This window comes from Amphiprion ocellaris, chromosome 19 (assembly GCF_022539595.1).
Source record: "Amphiprion ocellaris isolate individual 3 ecotype Okinawa chromosome 19, ASM2253959v1, whole genome shotgun sequence".
Taxonomy (NCBI): domain Eukaryota; kingdom Metazoa; phylum Chordata; class Actinopteri; family Pomacentridae; genus Amphiprion; species Amphiprion ocellaris.
The window spans coordinates 17,838,223-17,864,348 of record NC_072784.1 but is presented as its reverse complement, the minus strand read 5'-3'; the positions used below and the strand labels follow the sequence as shown (position 1 = coordinate 17,864,348).

The following is a 26,126-nucleotide window of genomic DNA, read 5'->3' as shown; positions in this document are numbered from 1 at the left end:
AAGGTTGCTAATGAAAAATGGATCTTCATTGCACTCCAATAATAAGATGAATACACAGTAGTTTTATTGGCAGCAGAATCAAAATTTATTTTTCTTTATAGCTCATTTTAAAACAACGTGAATCAGGCAACAAAATTAATATGTGCAAAAATCAAAATGAAAACAGGATAAAAACTTGGAAGATTGTTATAAAATAATGTTAATAAAATACTTGTGAGCTTGAGGGGACTTTCAGACTCACAACATCCATCATTGACAATGTATGTTTTTTATAGTTCCTGGTCCTACACAGCAAAAAAAAAAAGAAAAGAAAAAAGAGACTAAAATACCTTACAGTTAGGTCTAATAACATGGACTAATTGCATCTATAGTTTATGTAAAATGCGTAACTTGTAATCACAAAGTAAGAAGCTACCTGCAGCAAAGTGAGAGTGCTGCTTTCACTTGCATCCATGGAACAGTATCATTATTTGGTCCTCAGGTTGCGTCCTGACCTCCATCACTGCTGTCAGAATATTATTTAACCATAAAAAGTCTGATCCATTGACGGAAGTAAGACATGTTTTTTTTCTGTCAACTGTTTTGTTCCAGAGATTTTTCCATTTCACTGTGTCACAGCAGGATATTTGCAGTAATATTATAGTAACATTATTGTACATATGGATGTGAACCTCTGTAACGATCAAAGTAGCCACCAAAATATGGCAACATGTAATTTGGTAACAATGGAAAATACATTTTATGTATTTTATTTGTTGTACTCAGATATAGAATTATTACTGACAGATGTTCACTGTTTAGGGAACATTAAATAAACTAATAAAAAAAAGAAAGCCAGCATATCTGTGCTGATTATATTAACAGAACAAACAGTGCAGATACAAGATTAAAATGTGAGTGATTTAAAAGAGCTCACCCATGAGCGCACGGATAATGGAAAGCTTTTAACCTGGATTTGAAAATGTGAATGTTTGGTGCTGACCTCAGTTTCCTTGGTAACACCTAAATGCTGCTTTACCATGTTTAGTTTGAACTCTGGGCTCTACTATCTGACCTGAGTCCATAGATCTCAGAGTCCTACTGGGTTTATATTCCATTAACATGTCATTAACGTATTCTGGACCATTCAGTGACATATAGGCCAGTAGCAGAACGTTTAAATCTATTCTATGGCTGACTGGTTGCCAGTGTAAAGACTTTAGAACTGGACTGATGTGTTCTGATCTCTTTGTTCTGGTCAACACTCGAGCTTTCAGGATAATTTGAATCTGATCTTTAACTTACAGAAGCATATTTTGCTCCATTTATTCATCTGTATGGTTGCACACATTCTCACATAGATATTATCTATGCTCGTTTTGTACAGTAAATCTTGAGGCAAAGTTGCAAAGACAAACAGTTTGATGACAGATATTACTGTGCTAGAAACAAAGGTGTCATTTGATATGACCTGTATTGCCACAAAATGTTGAAGCATAAATTCTGCTGTACATGACAGGATTCAGTTGCTGCAGCTGTGGCCAAGGTGAGGACAGATCAACGTTGTACATGCTTCTGCTATTGCTGCTGCTGCTTTTAATTTTTCACACAACTCTGAAGATTTTAAAAGTCCCATACATAAACATGCCACTAATAGAGAAGCGCAGCACTTGGAGAAGATGGAAATACCCAGTCTTCATATTTTCCCACAAATCCTCTGTAATGTTGATTGAAAGTTACAGCTGCTTTTTGCTCAGCTGCATTTAATCCAGTCATGAATCATCTGTGGGTTGTTTAGGTAAGATCTATGGATGCTTGACCCCCGATGTCTGCTGCTTAGCTGTGTTTCAGGCGGCCAATTTTGGGGAAAATCTAAATGCACCGTTTTCACATGCATAAAAATAATCAGAGGACACTCATAGAAAGCATTTACCTCTTATGGTTTCTCATCCGTTTGTTTTACTGACTCTTCCTGCAGCAGCAGCAGCAGCAGCAGGCAGGATCTCTGGCTTATGTGAGTACTGAATCTCATACAGACACACTTTTACTTTACATTTAAAGACAAAAATACATTGCCACTCTCGCATCTTTGAGTACATTCCATTTGAAAGTAAGCAGATTTTTTGGGTGTGTTGTCTGCATTATGCTGACTAAACATCAGCTGGTAAATGTTGTGCATAAGTAGATGTGTAACTATGTTTTGGACCGCAGGGGGAGTTGGAAAAGCAGCTGCTGCAGGCAAATCCAATCCTGGAGGCCTTTGGCAATGCGAAAACCATCAAAAATGACAACTCCTCACGATTTGTAAGTGATTTTGTCAGCTTGTAAGTCAACTCACTTACAGAAATACAAGTCAAGAATACTATGATGTTTAGTTACCACAGTATAGTGTCATACAGCTGCTGTCATCATCTGTGTCCACAGGGAAAATTCATCAAACTCAACTTTGATGTGACCGGCTATATCGTTGGGGCAAATATTGACACTTGTATCCTTTGTCAAGCTATGACTGAATTCCAAACATTAAATTAAACACCTGCTTAACCTTTTCCTGAGCCAATCGTCAGACCTGTTGGAGAAGTCTCGCTGTATCCGTCAGGCCAACACTGAGAGAGCCTTCCACATCTTCTACTACATGGTGGCAGGAGCCAAAGACAAGATGAAGGGTGAGCAGCTTAGACAACAGAAAAATATCAGTACTTGCATTTTTAAAGGAACAGTATGTCATTTTAAGGCAATTTAAAGCCAGTCAGAGCTGTATTCTTAGAGGAAAATGTGTTGCACATGTAGCTTTTCTCTACACTCCTTCTGAGGGAGTCTGTGCAGATGACTTATTGTCAGATAGGAAGTTGCACATTCTTAACATTAATCTGTGTGCAAGTTTTATAACCAGGTGTCATCAGCTATGAAATAACATTTTTCAAAGGTCATACAGACATAAATCTGTTGACACCTTGTGTCGCATCATGGAGGTTTCCCTCCTTTTAGGGCATAAGAATAAATCCCCATAACGTAAATCGTCAATTTTAAGTTGAAATATTGGCTTCAAGTTAAGGTTTGGGTAATTCAATTCAAATGTCCTCTGATTAGAATGCTTTGTGTGTTTGTACTTGTAGAGGAGCTGCTGCTGGAGGACTTCAGTAGCTACCGTTTCCTGGTGGCAGGTCACGTGGAGATCTCTGGTCAGCAGGACGAGGAGATGTTTGATGAGACTCTGGAGGCCATGGAGATCATGGGCTTCACCGAGGAGGAGAGATTAGGTGTCGTAAAGACGAGATGAAATCTTTCTGCATAAGCAATGATTCAAACAATCACTAAATTAGCCACCAATCAATTTTTTCAACATATTTTATAATCATTTTATGTGTCTTGCATGCAAATAAAAATGTAAAAGTAGCTAGCAACGAAAGATGAAAAATAAGTGTAGTTCAGTAAAAAAAAATGTTACGGGTCTCAAGCGTGAGTCCACAATAACAAATGTGTGTATGCAACCTGTATCAGGTGGATGAAACAGGAACAATGAAACGTCAGTGCACCGCGCTTCTTTCCAGATTGTTTCTCTGTGTGTTTTATTAAACACATCAAAATCATGAACAAAGCTCATAAACACATTTCTGTTGTACACATTCCAGTTTTTCATATTTGAGTTCTCAGTTCACTAAAGTCCATCACTGCATTCTACTTTCTCACATTTTCAATAAAGCACAATTTCATTCTGATGTGCTACCAGTTCTGACACAAACCTTTTTCTTGGTCCAATAAACACTTGTACTCATTAAAGTGCATTCATTTTCACAGTATACAACTGGTCACAATACTGCGGCTTATTTTCAGCATCATCCAAATTAATACATTTTGTCCCTTTCAATTTGCCAAGCTTGACACTCTACCTCTGTAATAATGACAGGCTACTGAAATGCATTTACTAGAAAATGTTTATGTCAACACGTGTAGCAAAATATTTTTAACAGAACAACCATTTTCATGTTAACAATCAGTGTTCACTATAAACAGCATTAACCCAGTTGTACTAAGTACATGTAAATCCTGCTAATGTCATTAAACAATGTAAATATTAAACATGCATAGTGTACGGGAGCTTTCAAAACACTTTACTACTGTTTTTATACATATCGTGATGACGTCAGCAGGAGAAAACTCCGCCGAGACCGGCTAACTTTCTTTGTCTTTACGTATGTAACTGTTTAAACAACATTTCAACACTGAACATTTCACAGACAATCACTGTAATAAAGCGCGGCCTTTTGAGGTAGAGAGTTATAGATTATTCACAGTTACCAACCTGTATCAGGTGGATGAAACAGGAACAATGAAACATCAGTGCACCGCGCTTCTTTCCAGATTGTTTCTGGAGAGGGCGCGGGACACGTGTTCCCTCGCACCATTCCTAGGTGCAACCGAAACAAAACAAAGGTTCCGCCCCACCGCTGCCTAACAGACCTGTTATTCTTCAGCTTCAATAGCACAATGACAATTGATTTAGCTCTTATTATTATTGACATACATGTACATACCAGACAAAATAATGAACACAGTAATTATTCTAAACTTGTACCACATAACTGTGGTCACACTATTTTATGGGTGCCACAAATGCAGTATATGCTTCTTAAATAAGTATAGAAACAATACTCAGGTGTGGGACATGTAAATGTTGGTAATCTTCATGTGGTACCTGCTTCACTCTTCCTCCCTGCAGGGATGTTGAAGGTGGTGTCCACTGTGCTCCAGCTGGGCAACATGAAGTTTGAGAAAGAGAGGAACAGTGAGCAGGCGACTATGCCTGACAACACTGGTAACTATTAAAAATAACTTCACCTGTTGCGTAAATGACCCTTGAAACATCTCTAAACCTATTCTCCATCTCACATTTCAAATTGACCCCAGCTGCCCAGAAGGTGTGCCACCTGCAGGGCATCAATGTGACCGATTTTACCCGTGCCATCCTCACGCCCAGGATTAAAGTGGGCAGGGAGGTGGTACAGAAGGCCCAGACCAAGCAGCAGGTAACTTAAATGTCATCAACAAAACAGAAAATAAAGGCTCTCCTTGATTATTTACTGGTACAGAGTGATAAAATCATCCCAATATGAATCATAGTGAAACCTTTCTCCTTCTTCAGGCTGATTTTGCAGTGGAGGCTCTGGCTAAGGCCATGTATGAGCGTTTGTTCCGCTGGATCCTGGCCAGAGTTAACAAGACGCTGGACAAGAGTAAGAGACAATCAGCATCCTTCCTGGGCATCCTGGACATCGCTGGTTTTGAGATTTTTGAGGTAAACACCTCCTGAAAACAGACCTTCAAGCATCTGGTTTCGTTGCATTTCTGCTGTTTTCCAATCACAAATTTCTCGCCCCCAGGACAACTCTTTCGAGCAGCTCTGCATCAACTACACCAACGAACGTCTGCAGCAGCTCTTCAACCACACCATGTTCATCCTGGAGCAGGAGGAGTACAAGAGGGAGGGCATCGAGTGGAACTTCATCGACTTTGGCCTTGACCTGCAGCCATGCATCGAGCTCATCGAGAGGCCGGTGAGCAGCCACATATACAGGATGTGCCTGAACCTGGAGTTCAATGAATTTACTCTAAAGAGACATTTCAAGTTTTAAAAAAAGCTGAGGACAAAGAATGAGAAGCAGCTCATTGTTACCTAGAGTCAGATTGTCAGTTACCTGCATAGCCTTAAAAATTGTTCTTCTGCAAAATCGTGTAATTAGAATTCAAAATTTTGTTTTCACTTGTGTGAATTCCTGTAAAAATACTAACATACATCTAAAATATTTCTGGTATTTAAATGGAAAAAATGGAATAATTTTAATAATTTAAATTGAGTTTGGTGCACCAGATAATTAAGATATGTAAAAAGCAATTTTGCACAGCTGATAAATGCAAAAGAAAGTTACGTGACATTTTATTAAATATTATATCTAATGTGACTACAGCCATCTGCCTCAAGTACTATAATATTAATTGAAAAAATAATTGAAAAAATTCCCTTATTTAGTTTGTAAGCTGGAATAAATGTGAGTGAGTTCATGTTTATCGGGTAGAAATTAATTTAATTTAGATAATTGTGGAGCTGTCAAAAGAGTATTTGCAGTTTTAAATGAGTGTTGGATTTGAAGAGATCTTTATGTAAGACTATTCATGTGCGCACAAATGTTTTAAAGGATTCATGTGAACATCTGCTTACCTTGAAAGGCTGCAGGGAGCTCATGCTAACTGCCCCCACTATGACTCATGTCCCTGATTCTCTACAATGGAGGAGAACGGTGCGTCGTTAGCATGACATTTGGAGCCCCCTTAGCTACAATAATGGGAAATACATCAAGTTTAAATGATAGAACAGAATGCTCCTTCAAATGATGTTGAAAGAGGGATGGATGTTATTTCTAACAGAGGTCATTTCTTTCTGTTGGCCCTTGATTTAGGTCTTATATGTTGACCAGTAAAATACCAGCTTCAATCAGTCAACACACTTCTCAGTATGCCAGCTATGCACACTGGCATCACGGTACTCCTGATCTCTGATAAACAGAGGAAATGAGCTTGTTAGCTTGTGATAACAAAACGAATCAAGCCATTATCGAGAGAAAATAAGTTATCTTGAGATAATGGGATAAATGAACTCCTAATCATGAGAACAACAGTTTTGTTATCTTAAGATAATAGCATTAAAAACAACTGTGCAGTTGTTCTTTGCTTCTACAGCACAAGGTTTGGGCTGAAGTAGATTTTTGCTGTCAGTCTGCAAATGCAAATGTCAGCACGAGTGAAACTCAGATCTCGATTTCAGCACTTCATGGAACCCTGATCCAAAAGTAACTGCACCAGGAACCACATGTAAAAATGTTCTCTTCCACTGAACCTCTGTTGCCTTCATTGTCCTGCAGAACAACCCTCCAGGTATCCTGGCTCTGCTGGACGAGGAGTGCTGGTTCCCCAAAGCCACCGATGTTTCTTTTGTGGAGAAGCTGCTGAACACCCACACTGGACACGTTAAATTCTCCAAACCCAAACAACACAAAGATAAACTGATGTTCAGTGTGCTGCACTACGCTGGTAAGGTGAGGATCGCTGAAGGCTTCAGGAATGAGACTGATGACCACTGTGTGTCTTCTGTTCGTCTTCTGTTCCTCGGATGTCCACAAATACATTAATGAGACACAGTGTATGACAGATTTTTTCTTCAACATTAAGACATGCTTTAGTTTCTTTGACCCTATGTGACATACATCATCCTGCTGCTACAAATGTCTTCTAGACGCAATAATTCACTGCTGAAAATAGTCCCAAACAAATGCACTACTTCCCTCTGTTTTAGTAGCATTTGATAACAACAACATCATCCATTTGTTTTAGGAATTTTCTGTGCCTTTTTAAAATACCAAATTTTATATTTGTGAGATGTTTCTAACTACTTACATGTTTAAGAGGAAACAATGGGCTTGAGACATGGTCTAACAGGTTGATGGTTTTGGTTGCCAACCCAGTCTTTTAAATACTTTGATCAGTAATCTGTCATTTAATTTCTTGATTAACTGACTAATTGTTTGGTTTACAAAATATCAGACAATGCTGAAAAATGTCCAAAAATGTTTACCAAAGCCCAAGATAATGCAATCGAATGCCTTTTTTTCTCCACAGCCTAAAGATATTCAGCTTACTGTCATAGAAGAATAAATGAAATAGAAAATGTTCTCATTTATGAAGCCAGAACCCAGGAACTGAGACTTTTTTTTCAATTAAAAAATACTCAAAGTTGACAAACTTGAGTAGCACTTGCCAATTTACTGATTGATTGCTGCAGCTCCAATTATAACCATCTAGAACCAAGACTTCTACTTATGTTTCCAGGTCGACTACAACGCAGCCAACTGGTTGACAAAGAACATGGACCCTCTGAATGACAACGTGACAGCGCTGCTCAACAACTCCTCCAGCACCTTCATCCAGGACCTGTGGAAAGACGGTCAGCTCTCCAAGAGATGACAAACACGCCCTCGTTGCGTCAGATCTGTTGTCATGGTAATAAAAATCGTTGCTGTGTTGTTCTCCCTCTCAGTGGATCGAGTGGTGGGTCTGGAGACCATGACCAAGATGTCTGAGAGTTCAGCGCCCACCAAATCCAAGAAGGGCATGTTCCGCACAGTGGGCCAGCTGTACAAGGAGTCTCTGGGCAAACTGATGACCACGCTGCACAACACGCAGCCCAACTTCGTCCGCTGCATCATTCCCAACCATGAAAAGAGGGTAAGAGGTCGTGTTATCTGTATCTGCCTGCAGAGAGGAGTGTGTTTATGCATTCAGTGTTGGCTGCTGTGCTGCAGGCTGGCAAGATGGACTCCCACCTGGTGCTGGAGCAGCTGAGGTGTAACGGCGTGCTGGAGGGCATCCGAATCTGCAGACAGGGATTCCCAAACCGCATCGTGTTCCAGGAGTTCAGACAGAGGTGAGAGAGACCATTTACACTGATTATTGTGGCCCTTTTAATACATCAATGATAGTATTATCAGCAATATCTTTTTTTGCATAATGTAAGTCTGTTTGTTTTGTGGATGTGTTCTTTCAGGCAGATAAGATTTCAAGATGTCATTGCAGAATCTACAAAATTTCTTCAGTCCCTTAAAAATTGGATGATGGATGCACTTTTTCTTTTTTGCCTCTTTTAAATCAGCCAACTGTCATTTAGGAACTCTTTGGACCAGGCTTGAAAAGTTGAGCAACTTGTAAATTGTACAGTTTATTCCTGTTTCTCCTAGCTGAGGGTTAAACTTATTCATGCACTTGTCTTACCATCCTGGCTATTACAGTTGCCTTTGCAAGTTTACCCTGGATTGCTAACAACTGCTACATGAGACCACTAGTCAGAGACAGTGGTATCAAGATGGTTCTTACCAATGTTCTTTTTTTTTTTTTTTTTTTTAAACTCAGTACGAGCATGCTATGGACTGCTTATTTCGACCACAACAGCTGCACATTAGAGCCCCTAAACTTTGAATTTCAGACATTTAAAGGTGTCAGACTCTGCTTTTGAGCTTGTTGTTCAAAAACTGTTTGAGCACCCTTTAAAAAGCAGTTAAATACATGCTTTTGTTAGTTTTTAGGATCTTATTTTATACTTTCTCTGAACTTCATGTCTGTTTCAGTCTTATTTTGTGTTGATTATCAAGCGCTTTGTATAAACAGCTCTTAAAAGGTTCTCTGTAGATAAACTCTGCAGCATATCATAAATTCTGATAAACAGGCCTGATTCAATTTAGTTTGAGTACAGTTGGCAGTGGACAGAATATTACATGTTGTGACACTGGTGCAAATAGGATGTTGCAGCTCCTTATTATGGCCACTGGAGGGCAGTGAACACTCAATCTTACACAATGTGAGCTCTTTCAAAATAAAACAAAATAAAAGTGTCAGAATGCCATCCAGTCTGCTGCTTTGGTCAGACTAGTCCATCCATCCATTATCTATCACCGCTTAATCCTCATTAGGGTTGGGGGGGAGGGGGGCTGGAGCCTATCCCAGCTGACTTGGGGTGAAGGCAGGGGACACCCTGAACAGGTCGCCAGTCTGTCGCAGGGCTACCTATACAGACAAACAATTGGTCAGACTAGTGATGCTGCTAATTACCATGCTAATCAGTAAAATGGGTTTTAAAGAGACTCATAAACTTAAAGCAACTGAGGTGAAAATTTAAAAAAAATAAAATGAACAACTGACAGTCCAGCATTTCAATTTATGTCTGCTGCTAAGTTTGGAAATGGAGGAAAACATCTGACAGTGGCAGCATTAATGCAGGACTGTACATGACCTGGTGCACAGATCAATCCTCAGTTTGGACCCTCAAGATCTGCTTGAGGGTTAAGATTAGGTTGTCGAGAAAAGGGTTAGTTAATCATTCTCTGAATTTACTATGTGTAGCGTATAGCAGCATTGTAATATTATGGCCAGGGAGTTTCTTGCATAGGTGGTTAACACTTTCGCCTTGCAGCTAGAAGATCCCTGGTTCACGCCCCGGCCTCTGAGTTTGCACGTTCTTCCTGTGCATGTGTGGGTTTTCTCCAGGTTCTCCAGCTTCCTCCCACAGTCCAACAAGCATGCTGAGGTTAATTAGTAACTCTAAAGTGTCCATAGGTGTAACTGTGAGTGTGCTTGTTTGTCTCTAAATGTAGCCCTGTGATAGACTGGTGACGTGTCCAGAGTGTCTCTTGCCTTCACCCTCAGTCAGCTGGGATAGACTCCAGCTCCCATACTACCCTAATAAAGATTAAGAAGTGTATAGATAATGGATCGATGGGTTTCCTGCGTAGAGGAAGGTTTGGTGGCACAACAGAAAGGTTGTAGCCAGCGCTAAAGGAAAACTACTAGTGCCAAAATAATGAAAACTGAAAATAAAAAATAGTCATTTAGTGTTTTAACCACTTTTGTGAAGTTTGTCTTCATTTACTGGCCCATTCAAAGCCAGAAAAAAATCCTGATGGGTAACATAAAGTGGGAGAGTTCCTCATATCATCCAATGTGTTTATAAGTTTGCATCATTTTTTTACTTTGATTGAAACATACTTGTATCTCTTTATAGACAAACCACAGTTTGCTTCTTGTATGGTGAGTGGTTGTATAATATCACAAGAAAATGAAGAGAAGTGTTGTGTTGTTTGCAGGTATGAGATCCTGGCTGCCAATGCCATCCCTAAAGGCTTCATGGATGGGAAACAGGCCTGTTGTTTGATGGTGAGCTGCTTGTGAATCAATGGTTTTAAAGCTGCAGTTGTCAGATATCTGAAGGAAGCAAGAAAAAAAACTAGAAATTTTGAAACGCAGCCCTCCTCCTGTAGGTCTCCCCTCTCTGTTCTAAGCTTCTGAGTGCAGGCTTATGGACATGCTTCATAGGTGCACTCAAAACTAACTCTGTAAACATGCAGTGACCTGTAAAAGTCAGCCTATTATGATTGTGATCTTTGTGCTCATATAGCTGAAGTGAAGTTCTCTTGATCTCTGAAAAATCTCTGATACAAGCACTTTATTGCATTTATTGCTGGACTCGTTTTATCCATTGTCTCTTTTTCATGGGTTGCTTTGCAGTGTAAAAATGCTGGAATTTCTACTTGTACCTTCGTTAAGCTTACTCCTTTGCTTGTCTGCAGGTTAAGCACCTGGATCTGGACCCTAACCTGTACCGTATCGGCCAGAGTAAGATGTTCTTCAGGACGGGGGTTTTGGCCCAGCTGGAGGAAGAGAGAGACCTCAAACTGACTGTCGTCATCATCGCCTTCCAGGCTCAAGCAAGAGGCTTCCTGGGCCGCAAGTACGAGACGCATTTAGAGCAGAGAGTAGCCACCTGTGTCCTGCTGCTGCAGTTTGGGGCTCCACATCTGATTTCTTTCTGTGTGTTTTCAGGGCTTTCAGCAAACGCCAGCAGCAGCTGAGCGCCATGAAGGTTATCCAGAGGAACTGTGCCTGTTACCTCAAACTCAAGAACTGGCAGTGGTGGAGGCTTTTCACTAAGGTTATACACACATCACACACACACACACATTCACACACGCATTGAAACAGTCATGATTCCATCAGTTCAGTGAGAGATTTAGTCTCAGCATAATCACTACTTGCCCAAACTCTGACCAAAACTAACCTGACTCTCACCTTAAATGGAGCGTTCACCCTAAAATTGAATGATTTAGGGGAATTTGCTTCTTGTTAGCGATTTGGCCTTTTTCTCTGGCATTATTACCACACTAGGGAATTTAAGATTCATTTTAACTTTGGAGGAGTTTGTAGTATACAATTTGCAAATTTATCATTAATGCCTCATGCTACCATAGCTACAGACTTCAGAACTGTATAACACAATTCATACACAAAAGCAGTTCAACGGGTTGTACATGCTGCATTGAAAAGTTTAAAATAAAGAAAAACAGCATGACAAACAGTAACTAAAAAACATAGAAAAAAGACTTAATGATATAGTAGAAAATAAAAAATACAGACAGGTTTGAAACAGAAATTTTAGGATAAAGACGTAAATCATGTATGTTCCAAAGAAACCATGATGGATTTATGGAGGTGTGATGTCGTCTGTGGTTCAGGTGAAGCCGCTGCTGCAGGTGACCAGACAAGAGGAGGAAATGGGTCAGAAGGAGGAAGAGCTAAAGGCAGCCAAAGAGGTGGCTGCAAAGACTGAGGCCGAACTGAAGGACATCACTCAGAAACACACCCAGGTGAAACAAATATTTTTATTATCCTGTTTTTTTTAGTGTTATAAACCAGGTTTCAGGAAATGAACAAGGTGTCTGCTTGTAGTTGATGGAGGAAAGGGCGCAGCTGGAGTCAAAGCTTCAGGCGGAGACGGAGCTCTGCGCTGAGGCCGAGGAGATGAGGGTGCGACTGGAGGCCAAGAAGCAGGAGCTGGAGGAGGTGCTGCATGAGATGGAAGCCCGGCTGGAGGAGGAGGAGGACCGCAGCAACGCCCTGCAGCAGGAGAGGAAGGACATGGAGCAGCAGCTGCAGGTTCTACACATTATTACTGCTATTATGCAGCCCTACAAGAAATGAAAATAATTAAGAGCCAGATTAATGAAGCCATTCAAAATAAATAGAGCAATGATTTAAGACAAGGTAAATCAACTGAAACAAGAACAGCTACAGGTAAAATAAGATGAAATTAAAAACTGAATGGATAAAATCTGTCGATCTTCAGATTATTTTTCTTGTTATTGCAGGTTGCAGGTGCACAGTGAGTAAAGCTGGATTCCCTAAGTTTAGCAGAAGCAGCCAATACCTGCAATGCAATTCGGTCATTTAAGTCATTTAAGCCTCCGAACTCCAGGCAGTTTTTTGCTCCTGCTATATTTTGACTTACTTTATGCTCATTTTTCACTGCAATATAAAGTACTGCTACTCTTTGGAATCAGCATAACTGTGGCTAGAAGTAAAGAGAAACTCAGTGGGGGCTAGTAAAACATGATAAATCTTCTCAGCAGCATCCAAGCGCTTATGAGTTACAGCTGAGGCATGCATGTATAAAATGTCACCATAATCCAAGAATGACAGGAAAGTTGTTTCAATGTAGAGGAAATATGATTTATTCCTGCAAAGGAAATCGGTTTTTGTCTTCATTTGTTGGTTAAATGGGTCTGACGTTGACAGCATGTTCTCCTTCTACTGTTTTGTATTTCTTACGTAGAGCAATGAATTTCTGCCTTGCAGATGATGGAGACCCACATAGCCGAGGAGGAAGACGCTCGACAGAAGCTGCAGCTGGAGAAAGTGGCTGTGGAAGGAAAGGTGAAGAAACTGGAGGAAGACGTTCTGATCATGGAGGACCAGAATAGCAAACTGCAGAAGGTAAAAGGGGCAGTTTTGGTATTGCAGCGTGCTTCATACACAGTTCATGCTATATAAATGTGTTTTCACTTCTGTGTTTGTAGGAGCGAAAACTCCTGGAGGAGAGGATGGCTGACATGAGCTCTAACCTGGCCGAGGAGGAGGAGAAATCGAAGAATCTGACCAAACTCAAAGCCAAACACGAGTCCATGATCTCTGACCTGGAGGGTCAGTCAGCACTTTCCATTCAGTTTTACTCACTTCTTTAAATCTTTAAAATGTCTGATTTAGGCAGTAAAATTATAAATATACTGCAAAGAACTCTAATTTAACTCTAATTTATCTTCTAGTGCACCAAATAGTACATATTTTGCGCAGACTTTTGGGACTTTGCAGGACTTCAGAGTTCTGAATATGATCAGTTTAATGATCTGTTTTCCCATAACACCTCTATGAAAACTGACGTGTTTTTTTTTTTTTTTTTTTTTGTTCTTTTTGTTTTGGTGCGTCCAGTGCGCATGAAGAAGGAGGAGAAGGGTCGTCAGGACATGGAGAAGGCTAAGAGGAAGGTGGAAGCGGAGGTGGCCGACCTGCAGGAGCAGCACGCCGACCTGCAGGGTCAACTAGGAGATCTCCGAGGCCAGTATGCAGCCAAGGACGAGGAACTTCAGACCACTCAGGCCCGGTGAGAAGAACTAAGCTGCAGATGAAGTTCCTTATTACAAAAGTCAAGAGCTCACAGATGTTTCAACTGTTCATAAAGTCTCACTAGTAGTGTATCATTGAAGTGGTGCAAGAGGGAACATCATGGAGATAGGTTCATCCTCTGAGGAGCAGAAATGTGCTTTTTGCAGAGAAGTTATTCTGTTCTGCACTCCAGACCACGTGTAGACAGACAATGATGGATGTAAGAATAATAGAACACACAATAATTGTCTTCCCAACAAACTTCTTTTGTGTCCACAGTTTGGAGGATGAGAGCAATCAGCGTGGGGCGGCTGTGAAGCGAGTTCGAGAGTTGGAGACGATGATGTCAGAGCTACAGGAGGACTTGGAGGCAGAAAGGGTGGCGAGAGGGAAGGCCGAAGCAGCTCGACGGGACCTCGGGGAAGAACTTAACGCTCTACGGTCTGAGCTGGAGGACAGCCTGGATACAACCGCCGCCCAGCAGGAGCTTCGGTCTGTATGATTCAATGAAACCAACATATAAAACCTCTGAATGAGCCACATTTGATGAAGATGACTTTAAATCATGATTCGTAAAGTTGCCTTAAAGGTTTTACCATTTATGCAAAGATTTACTTGAGAAACAGGGAGATGTTAAGATAAAGTATGACATATTAAAATGGAACAAAAAGCTTAAATAGAAACCTGAAAAAGCACAGATTGGAGAATGTAGACAAGTGCAGTAAGTTGTCACAGCTTTCATAAGATACTGTGACCAACAAAACAGATTTTCCAACTAGCTGCAAGTGTGAGGCTTGAAAGAAGATATGAATACATAGTTGGTGCCTCATTATGTTGGATGCTTACAGGAGGTGACCAGTGTTAAATGATTTTAAAAACGACGCTGTAAACAACAGTGTCATCTGCATAGAATTTTGTGAGCTGGTCTTTGGCTGTTCTAATCAGCTCTCTATGTGAGGTTATGATTGGATGAGATGGGTTGTGATGATGTGATGCATTTGTGGTTATCAGGGCGAAGCGAGAGCAAGAGGTGGCCATGTTGAAGAAAGCCATGGATGAGGAGGGACGGAGCCACGAGGCCCAAATCCAGGATCTGCGACAGAAACATAGCCAAGCTGTGGAGGAGCTCACAGAGCAGCTGGAGCAGGGCAAACGGGTCAGTTAACCCAAAATATTCAACATAATTCTCACTGTCACAGCTGTCTATATTGTTTACTGATACTTTGCTTTAAAATCATGTAACAATTTCAGGTGAGGGCCGGTCTGGAGAAAGCCAAGCAAGCTCTGGAGAAGGAAACGGCAGATTTGAGTGCCGACCTGAGATCCCTCGCCAGCGCCAAGCAGGAGGTGGAGCACAAGAAGAAGAAGGTGGAGGGTCAGCTGAATGACCTGCACTCTCGCTTCAACGAGAGCGAACGTCAAAAGAACGAGCTGACCGAGCGAGTCTCAAAGATGACTGTGAGTTACACAAGTACTGATCAAGACTGAAGCACTGAGTACATGCTATAAATACTAGGGCTGTATCTAAATATATGAAAGAAAAAGGGTCCATTAACAACACTGAAAATTCTACCTTAAAAAACTGAAGGATATCAGCAGAATATTTCCAAGTTATCCGTGCAGTTTTTATTGTGTGCATTTCACAAACTAAGCTTAAAATATACTTTGCAGACCCTTAAAGCAAGCTAATAAATTAAGGGAAAAAAAATGAAAAGCACAAATTACTTGAACATAGTAAAAATAAAATTACTGATTTATTAAAGCAAAGGCAACAAATTGTGTCAAACATATTTTCATATGATATTTCGGGTAGAAAGCAGATTATTGGGATATAATTAGTTATGTTTGGAGCTGCAAAATGGTCACCCATTTAAAAGGAATTTTGGGAGGCCTAGGATATTAGTCTTGGTAAATAATTTTGATTTACTTTTAGTCTGTTGATGAAAATGTGTTTTGCTTTTAGTCAAATTTTAGTCATTAGATTTTTATTAGTTTTAGTCTGGCTTTCTTCAGCAGTGTTTAGTCAAATTTTTATGTATGCATTTCGTGGCTAAAGCTGTCTCCATTTATGTGTTGAGGCCAGAAATTGCCATGTATAAAATAAATGACGACTAAAACTACACTGAGTGATGAAGAGAAAGCATTGCATACTCAGGATTTACTTCAATCTTACTGAAGTCTCTATCTTTTTCTTTCTTTTGTTTGGCAGATGGAGCTGGACAGTGTGACCGGTCTGCTGAACGAGGCCGAGGGAAAGAACATCAAGCTGAGTAAAGATGTCTCCAGTTTGTCCTCTCAGCTCCAGGACGCACAGGTGAGGACACCACAAATATATGCTGCATCTCCATACTGTTATTCATAAAGTCATGTTCTTCCTGTTCCAACCTGTGTTCTCATTCTTCCCCTCCAGGAGCTGCTGTCAGAGGAGACCCGTCAGAAGCTGAATCTGTCTGGACGTCTCCGTCAGATGGAGGAGGACAGGAACAGCCTGATGGAGCAGCTGGAGGAGGAGACGGAGGGCAAACGGGCTGTGGAGAGGCAGGTGTCCAGCCTCAACATGCAGGTTAGCATCTCAGATGAGGTATAAAATTAAAGCTAAGAAACAGTCAGGCGTGTGATGTTCAGAGACCCATTAGTGTTGATACAAATAATGAAGCAGCTGACTAGTTTTAAATTCATTCATTTACTAGTTTACTGTCAAAGTAACATGATGGTGCAGCACCTTGATTACAGATTTAGTACAGGACTGCTTTTCTTGCATATTCTGATAACAGTTTTTGATAACAGCGCTACAGATGATGCGTTGCCATTGGCGATGTTGAAGATGTGTCCAATTAGCATTCTCAGCAGAAATTATGGCTGAGCAGAATCTCATTTCACAGTTCTATGAATAAGAAATAAGCTTTCCATTTGCAGCTTGTGCAATAACCTGGCTGCAATAACGGTGAGCGTGTGATCGTCATTAGCAAATCATGTGCCGACTGACTTAGGTTTGGTAGGTGTTGCTCTGTGAGAAGTTACAGCAGCAGTGTGCAACTCAAGACAGTATTTTTGTATGTTTGTTTATTGTTCATAACATTTTCTCAGAGGTTACAAGCAATATGATTTTAATACAAAGTATAGCTTAAACCAAAAAAAAAAAAAAAATCATGCATTTAAAATTTTTTATTCAAGTTGTCACTGTACCCCCTTCTGTCAGCTGTCTGACTACAAGAAGAAGCTAGACGAGATGTCGGGGACAGCGGAGATGCTGGAGGAGGGGAAGAAGCGTCTGCAGCGCGAGCTGGAATCGGTTAACACCGAGTACGAGGAGAAGGCTTCAGCCTACGACAAGCTGGAGAAGAGCCGAAACCGGATGCAACAGGAGCTGGAGGACGTTCTAATGGACCTGGACAGCCAGCGGCAGCTTGTCTCCAACCTGGAGAAGAAGCAGAAGAAGTTTGATCAGGTCTGGCAGCACCGAGGTGGAGGGGAACTAATGTTCTGGAGGCTTATCAGATGTACAGGCTAGAACAGAACAAATGAATAATTACATTGATGTGAGATTTACAATAGAAGACACTTTAACAGTGTGAGAGTGCTACAGATGATTTAAAGACAACGTTTTTAAGCAGGACTGTTTAAAGTCACTCCCAGAAACTTCTGTTAGAGTGAGTTCAGTGTTTGCTGAGCATTCACCTCTGATCACATGTGATCTGCTTTGTCTTCATGTTCATCAGATGCTGGCGGAGGAGCGAGCTGTGTCGTGTAAGTTCGCAGAGGAGCGAGATCGAGCCGAGGCAGAGGCGAGGGAGAAGGAGACGAGGGTGCTGGCTGTGACCCGAGCACTGGAGGACAACCAGGACGCTCTGGAGGAGGCAGAGAAGACCATAAAGTCTCTCCGAGCTGAGATGGAAGATCTCATCAGCTCCAAGGATGACGTGGGGAAGAGTGTAAGAGGCAGCACGTGAACATGAATGAATGAATGAACGATTCTTGCAAGCTCAGCATCTCAGACATTGTTTCTGATCATTTATCAGGTGCATGACCTGGAGAAGGCGAAGCGAGGCCTGGAGGCCATCGTGGAGGAGATGAGGACGCAGATGGAGGAGCTGGAGGACGAGCTGCAGGTGGCCGAAGACGCCAAGTTGCGTCTGGAGGTCAACAGTCAGGCGCTCAAAGCTCAGCATGAGAGAGAGCTGCAGGCCCGAGAGGAGATGGGAGAGGAGAAGAGGAAGCAGCTCCTGAAACAGGTGGAGCATCACCTACTGCTACTGTCCTTTAAAGTCTAATCATTCAGCTCTAGTCCACATTATATTATCAAAGGTAGTAGTCTGTCAAATCACAATAAAGGCAATGTGAGGCCGCCATCCCATCTTTCTCCTTCTGTCAGGTTCGTGAGCTGGAGTCAGAGCTGGAGGAGGAGAGGAAGCAGCGAGGTCAGGCGTCTGCTGGAAAGAAGAAGCTCGAGGGGGAGCTGAAGGACATGGAAGACCAGCTGGAGGCCACCAGCAGGGGGCGTGAAGAGGCGCTCAAGCAGCTCCGCAAAATCCAGGTCAGCACACACATATTTTTAAAAGTACGAAAACTTAGCGCTCTAAAGGTGGATTGATTTTCAGTCTCAGATGGAACTTTGAGGCATGTATCCTTTTATAAAGTCATCTGCTAAACGAGTAAATATAGATGCATCTTCAAAAAACGACCAAGTGTGTCCTGAGTTATTATTCAGACTAACTAGGCTGACAGCGGATTTGCAGTTTTTGTAAAACCAGTTCAAACGTGGCTTTCTTTGCTCTCCTCACAGGGCCAGGTGAAGGATGTCCAGAGGGACTTGGAGGACTCTCGAGCAGCCCAGAAGGAAGTTCTCGCCTCAGCCAGGGAGTCTGAGCGCAAATCTAAGGCCATGGAGGCCGACATCATCCAGCTCCATGAGGTCAGACCATGTGGTGTTTGCCGTTTGCCATCCTGTGTCATGTCTGGAAAAACCGTTCAGGGTCACTGAGAATATTACTGACTTAATTTCAGTTTTCACATGTTGCTAAAAGAAATAATCAATTTTGTTTAAATTAATTAATGTTCAGAGAATGATGTTCATTTAGAGAGTTACATTTTTTTTTAGTATTGTTCGTAAATCCCACATAAATGTCAAAATCACCCATGCCTTTGTGGGTCTCCACTCCAATGTCAGTCTTTCCTGCTGAAATCTTTAAAAAGCTCACAAATGTATACTTTCATTTTTTTTATTAGAAAAAAGCTGCTCACTGTAGTTTGTATGAATGAGGAAATAGTGCATTCGTACTTTTAGCAGCACAATAATCCACATTTAGTGCTCTAATATTTGTGGCAGCAGGACAATGTATGGAGGGCACGGATGCCATTTAATAGTTTTTGGAGCAACAATGCAAGAGAGGAGCAAGATGGTGCATCAGGCTTTGGTGTTTGAGTATATGAAACGTATTCACTCAGTCCTGAATGAAACCTTCAGAAGTGTTTAACTTCCTGACACCATCTTCTCCTTCCTCCATTTGTCCAGATGTTGGCAGCAGCTGAGAGAGCTCGCAAGCAGGCGGAGGCGGAGAGAGACGAGCTGTCTGAAGAACTGGCCAGTAACTCCTCTGGAAAGTAGGTTTCTTGACTTAATTATATAGATAGTCTCAATGGGCATCTCCATCAATGCTTCCACACTACAGGCCTTTATCCTACTGAGGGTGATTAAAGTTAATGAGAGATTTTCAGTCATCACTTTGAGATACAGTGCTTTGCTTCCACGGGTTAAAAGGAAGGCAAGTGTACCAGGATTATCCCCCAGAGAGCCAGCTAATAGTTGCCAAGAAGTGCATTAATTAAGAAGTCAAGTTGCTATGTTGTTTAAATCAAAATGTTGCCATAGTCACCAATTAGAGTTTTTGATATTTAATCTGATGGTATGACAAGTCTAAAACTGTGCTCATTTGACGCAGAAATTTCAATGTCTTCTGTTCAGGTCACTGCTGTCAGATGAAAAGCGCCGCCTGGAAACGAAGATCAGCCAACTGGAGGAGGAGCTGGAGGAGGAGCAGACCAACGTGGAGAGTCTCAACGACCGGCTGAGGAAGAGCCAGCAGCTGGTAGGGTCCATTTTTAACTTCAGGGTTCCCGTTTTTGTCGAAATGTTTTAGGTTCAGGTTTGCAGGTTTGTTTTATCCTCCAGTATATTACAAACAAAATAGAAGGTAAAGTTTTTGCATAATGTATAAGAGCAATGAAATATAGAGAAAATAAGGTAGTAACAGGATGGCGTGGATCTAAATAAGTGTCTTATAGAATCCAAAAAGGAAAAAATTATCAGAAACAACAACAAAAGTTATTGTTTTTCTTGTTGTAAACTACAGAGTTCAAAGCTTCTCAATCACAGCAAATGAATTATTTATCTTTTTTTACTAATTCATACTTTTCTGTTGTGTAGTTGGAGCAGCTGGGAACAGAGCTGGCAGCAGAGAGATCTTCCTCTCAGAGCAGGGAGGGATCCAGACAGCAGCTAGAGAAACAAAACAAGGAGCTGAAGGCCAAGCTGCAGGAGATGGAGGGCCAGGGACGCTCTAAACTCAAGGCCTCTATCGCTGCTCTGGAGGCTAAACTGAGAGAAGTCGAAGAGCAGCTGGAAATCGAGAGCAGGTAATGGTGCATAGTGGGAGATCGAGTAAAAATACAAAAGTGAAATTCATACTAACATTGACAAGTACATGAAATAGGAATACAGTAAGATGACATTATGTTGTGTAGAGAACGTCAGGCCAGTGCCAAGAATCTGCGTCAGAAAGAGAAGAAGCTGAAGGATTTAACCATCCAGATGGAGGATGAGAGGAAGCAGGCACAGCAATACAAGGACCAGGTGACTGTGATGACGATAACCAAGACTAAAGCGATTTATCGTGCCGTTGGTCGAATACCTGGGAATAAACTTGTTTTTCTGCTCTGTGCAGGCAGAGAAGGGCAACATCCGGGTGAAGCAGCTGAAGCATCAGCTGGAGGAAGCAGAGGAGGAGGCGCAGCGCGTGGTGGCGGCCCGCAGGAAGCTGCAGAGGGAGCTGGATGAGGCCACCGAGGCCAATGATGCTCTCAACAAAGATGTGGCTTCGCTCAAGAGCAAACTGAGGTAACAAAGGTCCCACTGAACAGAGTGAAGAACAGGCCAAACTGTGACTAATAAATTGTTGGAGTGACTGTATATGACAAAAATACATCTGGCCTGCCTCTTAAAACAAACCACTTCAAAAACTACAACATAATTAGTACAATTTTTATGGTGCCATTTATCCATCGAGATGTTTTGGTGTTGCTGAATTAAGAGGTATTGACCATAGAGATGTTTGCCTTCTCTCAAATATATAATCCAGAAATATAGAACTTTTTGATCATACCACATACAAATTAATGTCACTATTGGCCTCCAGACTCCTTAGTTGGTCAGAACAGTCATTAATGAATGTTTAAACTGCTTTATCAATTAAATCACTGATTAGTAATCTTAAAAAAAGGAGTTTTGAGCTTGTAGTCTTCTGACCTTCCTTAACCTACATTCTTTTAAACCTTTCATTTTTGTAGTGCATGAGTTAAGACCTGTACGTAAGGAGCCCTGCGGCAGTCACAGCAAGATTTTTGATTTGCATTTCCTCACAATAAGCTTTACATTCCTTCTGATACACATGTACAGTTGGTCCAGTCCAGTTCCAATATACTGCCAAACTAAGTAAACAATCAGCAGATGCTACAAAAAGAGATGCCGCTGTGGTGTTATGGATACGTCCAGCTATTACCATTTTAAAAATGAAAGTGGACAGCTTCGAAGAGGTTTTTGAGTTGAGGATAGTAGCAGCTTTAGTAAAATGCACAGCCAGGAAGGAAGAAACAAAATGCGAGGGAACACAAATCATAAATTCTCACTGTGATCTTTAGGGGGCTCCATCTCTGAAAGCATTGTGATTTTAAATTTCCTTTCCCTCCTTTCATGTCTGGCTGCTCCTGTTTCACACCCATCTTCAGACACTCCTGATCTACAAACTGTCCTCCAAGCTTCCTGGGAATATTCTCCTCTTTCTTAACAGTCTTTTTATTTCACCTTCCTCGTCGCTCTCTTCCTCCCTCCAGCTCTGCTTCAAGATTTCAGGGGCTTCAACTTTTACAACAAAAATCTTACCTTGCAACAAGCCTTTTTTTCCCCTTTCTTCTCCTGTCCTCCTGACCCTCCTCTACCTCCTCTTTTCTCTTCCTCCTGATGTGTCGGGTGTTCCCAGGCGTGGCGGCGGGGAGGCAGTGTTCAGCAGCCCCAGTCCTCGGAGCAGCAGCAGCGGTGGCAGCAGCAGCATCAGGAGCTTGGGGCTGGGAAGTAGCATCAGCCGGAGGAGCACCATCAAAGAGAACTCGGTGGAGATGCAGGAGGAAGAGTTTCGTTCCCCATCTCCTCCTGCCTGCACCCCACCTCTGGAGGCCCACGAGGAGGCCTACACCTGCTCTGCCGACGAGTAGATGGACCAGACTCTTTGCAATGATTGGGTTTCAAGTGAAGTGAGCCTTTCCAGAAATATTTTTACACTTTAAATTAGAAAATTTCCAAAATTTATTAATAACACTCCAGAACCACAGGAGAGTCCTGGACATTTTAATCATACTATGGATTAATGTAAAGTCATTTTTGGTTTGCAAGGAATTACAAATTATTTGGGGGAAAGTAGGGAGAAAATGTAATTATTCCCAACAGCACAATAGAAAACCTAACATTTGCTAGAAACCAAAAGAAAATAAATTCTACACTCTCTACCGCACTAATACCAATGTCATTCTGATGTTAGAATTTTCTATTTATTCCTTAAATTATTTTTTAACAGTCTGTAAAATGTATATTTTTCCAAGCAAAAATGTCAAACCGTTTCTAGTTCCATCCTCTCAAATGTGAGATTTTGCAGCTTTTGAACTGTTGACATGAAACAAGCATTCTGAAGAACTTTATGATGCACCTACTTTCCGACACTTTATTTAAAAACTATTTTATCAGTTAATCGAGAAAATATTTGACTTGATTTGAGAGAAAAAATATATATTTTACATTTGTTTTTAAAAATATCATTTAATTTTAAAGTCTTCAGGTGTAGCTGTTTTTTCCTCGGTCCTGCCTTCTGCCCTAAATGTGCACAATCCTTGGTATTCTTAAATTTGAAATAACTTTTCATGCTTTGTTCACTAGTTAGGAATTTTCCACCTTTCTGTCTGAGAAATTGGATTTTATGTAAAATTGCTCCAAAAAAAGAATTTCTACAAGACTGAAGTAAAGCTGCTGAATTTATTCAGTTTCTCTATTTGTCTAGAATTTCTACAGCTCTTTTTCGATTTTGGTCTCTGAACATTGACCTCCTCAAGCTGTTCTTGATGCTTTGCGCTGTAGCTTCAGCTGCCTTGTTTCAATTTTCAATGTGTTGATATGCTTCAGCAGACAGGCTACTCTACTTCACAGCGGTCTAAGTTTTTATTTTTATGATCCAGAGTTGGGGTGGATAAATTTAGCCACTATTGTATCAATCTGTTTGCAACAAATATTGGCAGATTCAATCCAAATATACTCACCCCCTACAAAGAGCATAAATTACCCACCTATGTTTCCATCCCCCCTAATTTGAACTAAACATAGCGAAACTTAAGAGGTCCACTTGTTCGTAAAGTTCAAATATCAACAAGTTACATGTAAACCTAATCGATTTATTTAATCTGCTTATAGTAGTTGGATGATTTGTCTGTATATGTGTGAGGAATCCGTCTTCCAGGTCAAGTTATATCTAAGTGCTGAAGGCAGCTGGATGTTTGAGTTTCCTGAAGAGGTTTCAGCTCTCATCTGAAACATTTGTTCAGTTCCAACTACTCAAATACATCATCAGTGGCATCCGCTCCATTACCTACAACACCCATTCACCATCCTAGCTCCTCTGGTTGGGAACACTCCACACCACAACAGAAACTCCCAGGATTTTACCAAAGAGGTTGGAAAACACAAAACAGGACTCAGGTGAAACCGTGGTAACCTACGATATCACTTCACTCTTCTCTTTACTTCTCTACATGAAAGATGTAGTCGGACCTTCTTGTATTTTGTGGCCTCAACATCAACACGCGCAGAAATCCTAAAACGCATAGAGACCATTAAACACCATTTGATTCTCAGCACTGACTGGGTCCACAAGGACAGAGAGGAAGAAGCACAAAGCACTTTAACTCCAACAACTAATTTCAACATGAATGTACCAGAAATTTGAATTTATACTAGTCTGTCACTCAGGAAGAAAGTAGCTTATTAAGACAGATTTGAAATTTTGAATTTGTTAATTACATTCTTAAACTGTATTTTAAATGCCACTGGGCACTGACTGTGTAAAACAGGACGAGTCGGTAGATGAAAGTTAACAACAGTGGAGACATTTTTGCCAATTCCAATGACCAAAAACAAATGACGTGTTTCAATATAGTCCTGACATCCCTCCCCACACAGCTTAACACGCATTCACATCTCAAATCGGAGGACCCAAACATCTCCCGTCCAATCAGAACTGAACAAGCCTTTCAGATGAGAAGCGAAATTTTATCATCAACCTAAAGCACAACCAGCTGCCTTCACTTAGCACTTGCATATGAATTCGCTATATCTATCATCAAGAGTAAACAATAACAAATTGCTGTCATGACACATGCATGTTTGCCATTCATGATGTAAACTCCCCAATAAATTTAAAACCAATTTGGTTCTCACAACAGTTAAGAGCTGGTAACACATTACACAAATTCATCCAATCCTGTCATCATGGTTTAGACTTCACTTTGTTTGGATGCAGCAGCATACAGTTAAACAGGCTGATTCCAAATGGTTTAGCTTTAATTAGTAAAATAACCTTCATTTAATAAAATAATTAGGCAGTGAGCACAAGGGAGATATAAATGCTTAACTGTCTGGAATCAGATTACCAACTTAATGTTTCATTTTGTTAAGTGAAATGAAGGCAATAAAAAAATCTTTGAAAAATTTTGGGATTAATATAACATAATTTGCAAAATAATATATTTGGATTGACTTTGTATTTCAGGTAGTTAAAATAAATCCCATGTATACAGTCAGTTTGTGCCTTTCAGACCTTATGTTAGTCACAGACCTAACAGACACTTCTTGTCCATAAGTGTACCAGATTTTAGGCTGATGTGTAGCACTTATGAACTTCTAATTTGACTTATTTGTAATAATTAAGGTGCCAGTGATTTTGTGAGCTGCATTAAAACAATGTCCATCTAGATGAGTGTTTTAGCACCATTTCAGAAATAAGTTCGGTCCTAAAAATCCCAGAGCACCGTGAACATAGTACAAGGTGGCTGAAAACAATGTGCAGATTGTCTACAAAATTTAGATGCTCTTGTCCACATGGCACATGGTGTTTAAAAACATCTTTTCTGAAGACATCTACAGACTCAGTGAAGACTTCTAAACAGCTGCAAGAAACAATGTTGTCCACTACACAATAAAAAGAACATTTAACCCTTTTCTCAGGTTGAATCTGTGTTCTAATGTAAAACAGCTGAAAGTGTTGTGTGAGTGTAATGTTTAAATTTAGCAAGGAAATGTTTCCATCATGGCCACAATCTTTGGATTACAAAATAAAGCTGCAAATTGTGAAATGGGTTCAAACCTGCCACTGACTGAATATTTTTTTTCCATTCAAATGGTTTGAAAAGTCTAAGAATTATTAAGCTTTTGATTAAGAACCCCTTGTTTTTTGTTGGGTTTTTATCTGCTCAACATGTATTTTTCAGAAAATTATACATCCCTTTGCAACTCAACTGTAAAGGTAATAAATGAAAGGCACAAACTGAGACTAGTTCTTTATGCACTTCATTGGGGGGGTTCAGAATATTTGGAGAATGTGTTTGCTTTGAAACTGAATGTCAAATTACATTTGTAGCCCAGCTGTTTTCTTCTTGAAATTGTGTGATTTTAAAGCTCACAGATACACAACATATAATTATAATAAAAGTGACGTGTACTACAATTGCTGTGATGCAGGACTTTCTGCTTTGTGAACCAAAGAAGTGCTATTAAATTGCTACACATCCCTTACTTGCTTTTT

General features: G+C 40.7%; 1 protein-coding gene and 1 long non-coding RNA gene across 4 annotated transcripts in view; one reads left to right on the top strand and one right to left on the bottom strand.

Moving 5' to 3' along the window:
- LOC111576402 (myosin-11-like) overlaps window positions 1–26,048 on the top strand; it is a 37,430-nt gene extending 11,382 nt beyond the window's left edge. Inside the window, exons 7-43 of the mRNA XM_055005137.1 lie at window positions 1,958–1,993; window positions 2,191–2,283; window positions 2,404–2,467; window positions 2,547–2,645; window positions 3,096–3,239; window positions 4,700–4,795; window positions 4,888–5,006; window positions 5,123–5,275; window positions 5,361–5,534; window positions 6,897–7,070; window positions 7,861–7,975; window positions 8,069–8,256; window positions 8,334–8,455; window positions 10,665–10,734; window positions 11,148–11,308; window positions 11,401–11,509; window positions 12,090–12,221; window positions 12,304–12,510; window positions 13,210–13,347; window positions 13,431–13,554; window positions 13,840–14,011; window positions 14,293–14,505; window positions 15,025–15,169; window positions 15,265–15,471; window positions 16,223–16,327; window positions 16,424–16,576; window positions 17,213–17,461; window positions 17,733–17,945; window positions 18,033–18,245; window positions 18,386–18,547; window positions 18,797–18,925; window positions 19,526–19,614; window positions 19,976–20,099; window positions 20,438–20,646; window positions 20,755–20,863; window positions 20,955–21,127; window positions 22,266–26,048. Of these exons, the coding sequence (XP_054861112.1) occupies window positions 1,958–1,993; window positions 2,191–2,283; window positions 2,404–2,467; window positions 2,547–2,645; window positions 3,096–3,239; window positions 4,700–4,795; window positions 4,888–5,006; window positions 5,123–5,275; window positions 5,361–5,534; window positions 6,897–7,070; window positions 7,861–7,975; window positions 8,069–8,256; window positions 8,334–8,455; window positions 10,665–10,734; window positions 11,148–11,308; window positions 11,401–11,509; window positions 12,090–12,221; window positions 12,304–12,510; window positions 13,210–13,347; window positions 13,431–13,554; window positions 13,840–14,011; window positions 14,293–14,505; window positions 15,025–15,169; window positions 15,265–15,471; window positions 16,223–16,327; window positions 16,424–16,576; window positions 17,213–17,461; window positions 17,733–17,945; window positions 18,033–18,245; window positions 18,386–18,547; window positions 18,797–18,925; window positions 19,526–19,614; window positions 19,976–20,099; window positions 20,438–20,646; window positions 20,755–20,863; window positions 20,955–21,127; window positions 22,266–22,497 (5,415 nt within the window). The 3' untranslated portion in view covers window positions 22,498–26,048. The remainder of the gene's footprint in view (window positions 1–1,957; window positions 1,994–2,190; window positions 2,284–2,403; window positions 2,468–2,546; window positions 2,646–3,095; window positions 3,240–4,699; window positions 4,796–4,887; window positions 5,007–5,122; window positions 5,276–5,360; window positions 5,535–6,896; window positions 7,071–7,860; window positions 7,976–8,068; window positions 8,257–8,333; window positions 8,456–10,664; window positions 10,735–11,147; window positions 11,309–11,400; window positions 11,510–12,089; window positions 12,222–12,303; window positions 12,511–13,209; window positions 13,348–13,430; window positions 13,555–13,839; window positions 14,012–14,292; window positions 14,506–15,024; window positions 15,170–15,264; window positions 15,472–16,222; window positions 16,328–16,423; window positions 16,577–17,212; window positions 17,462–17,732; window positions 17,946–18,032; window positions 18,246–18,385; window positions 18,548–18,796; window positions 18,926–19,525; window positions 19,615–19,975; window positions 20,100–20,437; window positions 20,647–20,754; window positions 20,864–20,954; window positions 21,128–22,265) is intronic.
- LOC118471124 (uncharacterized) lies at window positions 43–4,385 on the bottom strand. Of its 3 annotated transcripts, XR_004848348.2 has the most exons (3): window positions 4,283–4,364; window positions 3,472–3,539; window positions 43–3,266 (listed from the first exon to the last, which is right to left on the bottom strand). It is a non-coding gene; the product is annotated as an uncharacterized LOC118471124 (long non-coding RNA). The 3 variants fall into 3 exon arrangements; XR_008599730.1 differs by lacking the exon at window positions 3,472–3,539 and having other exon boundaries at window positions 4,283–4,385; XR_008599729.1 differs by having other exon boundaries at window positions 3,472–4,365.
- Window positions 26,049–26,126: the final 78 nt, after the last annotated feature.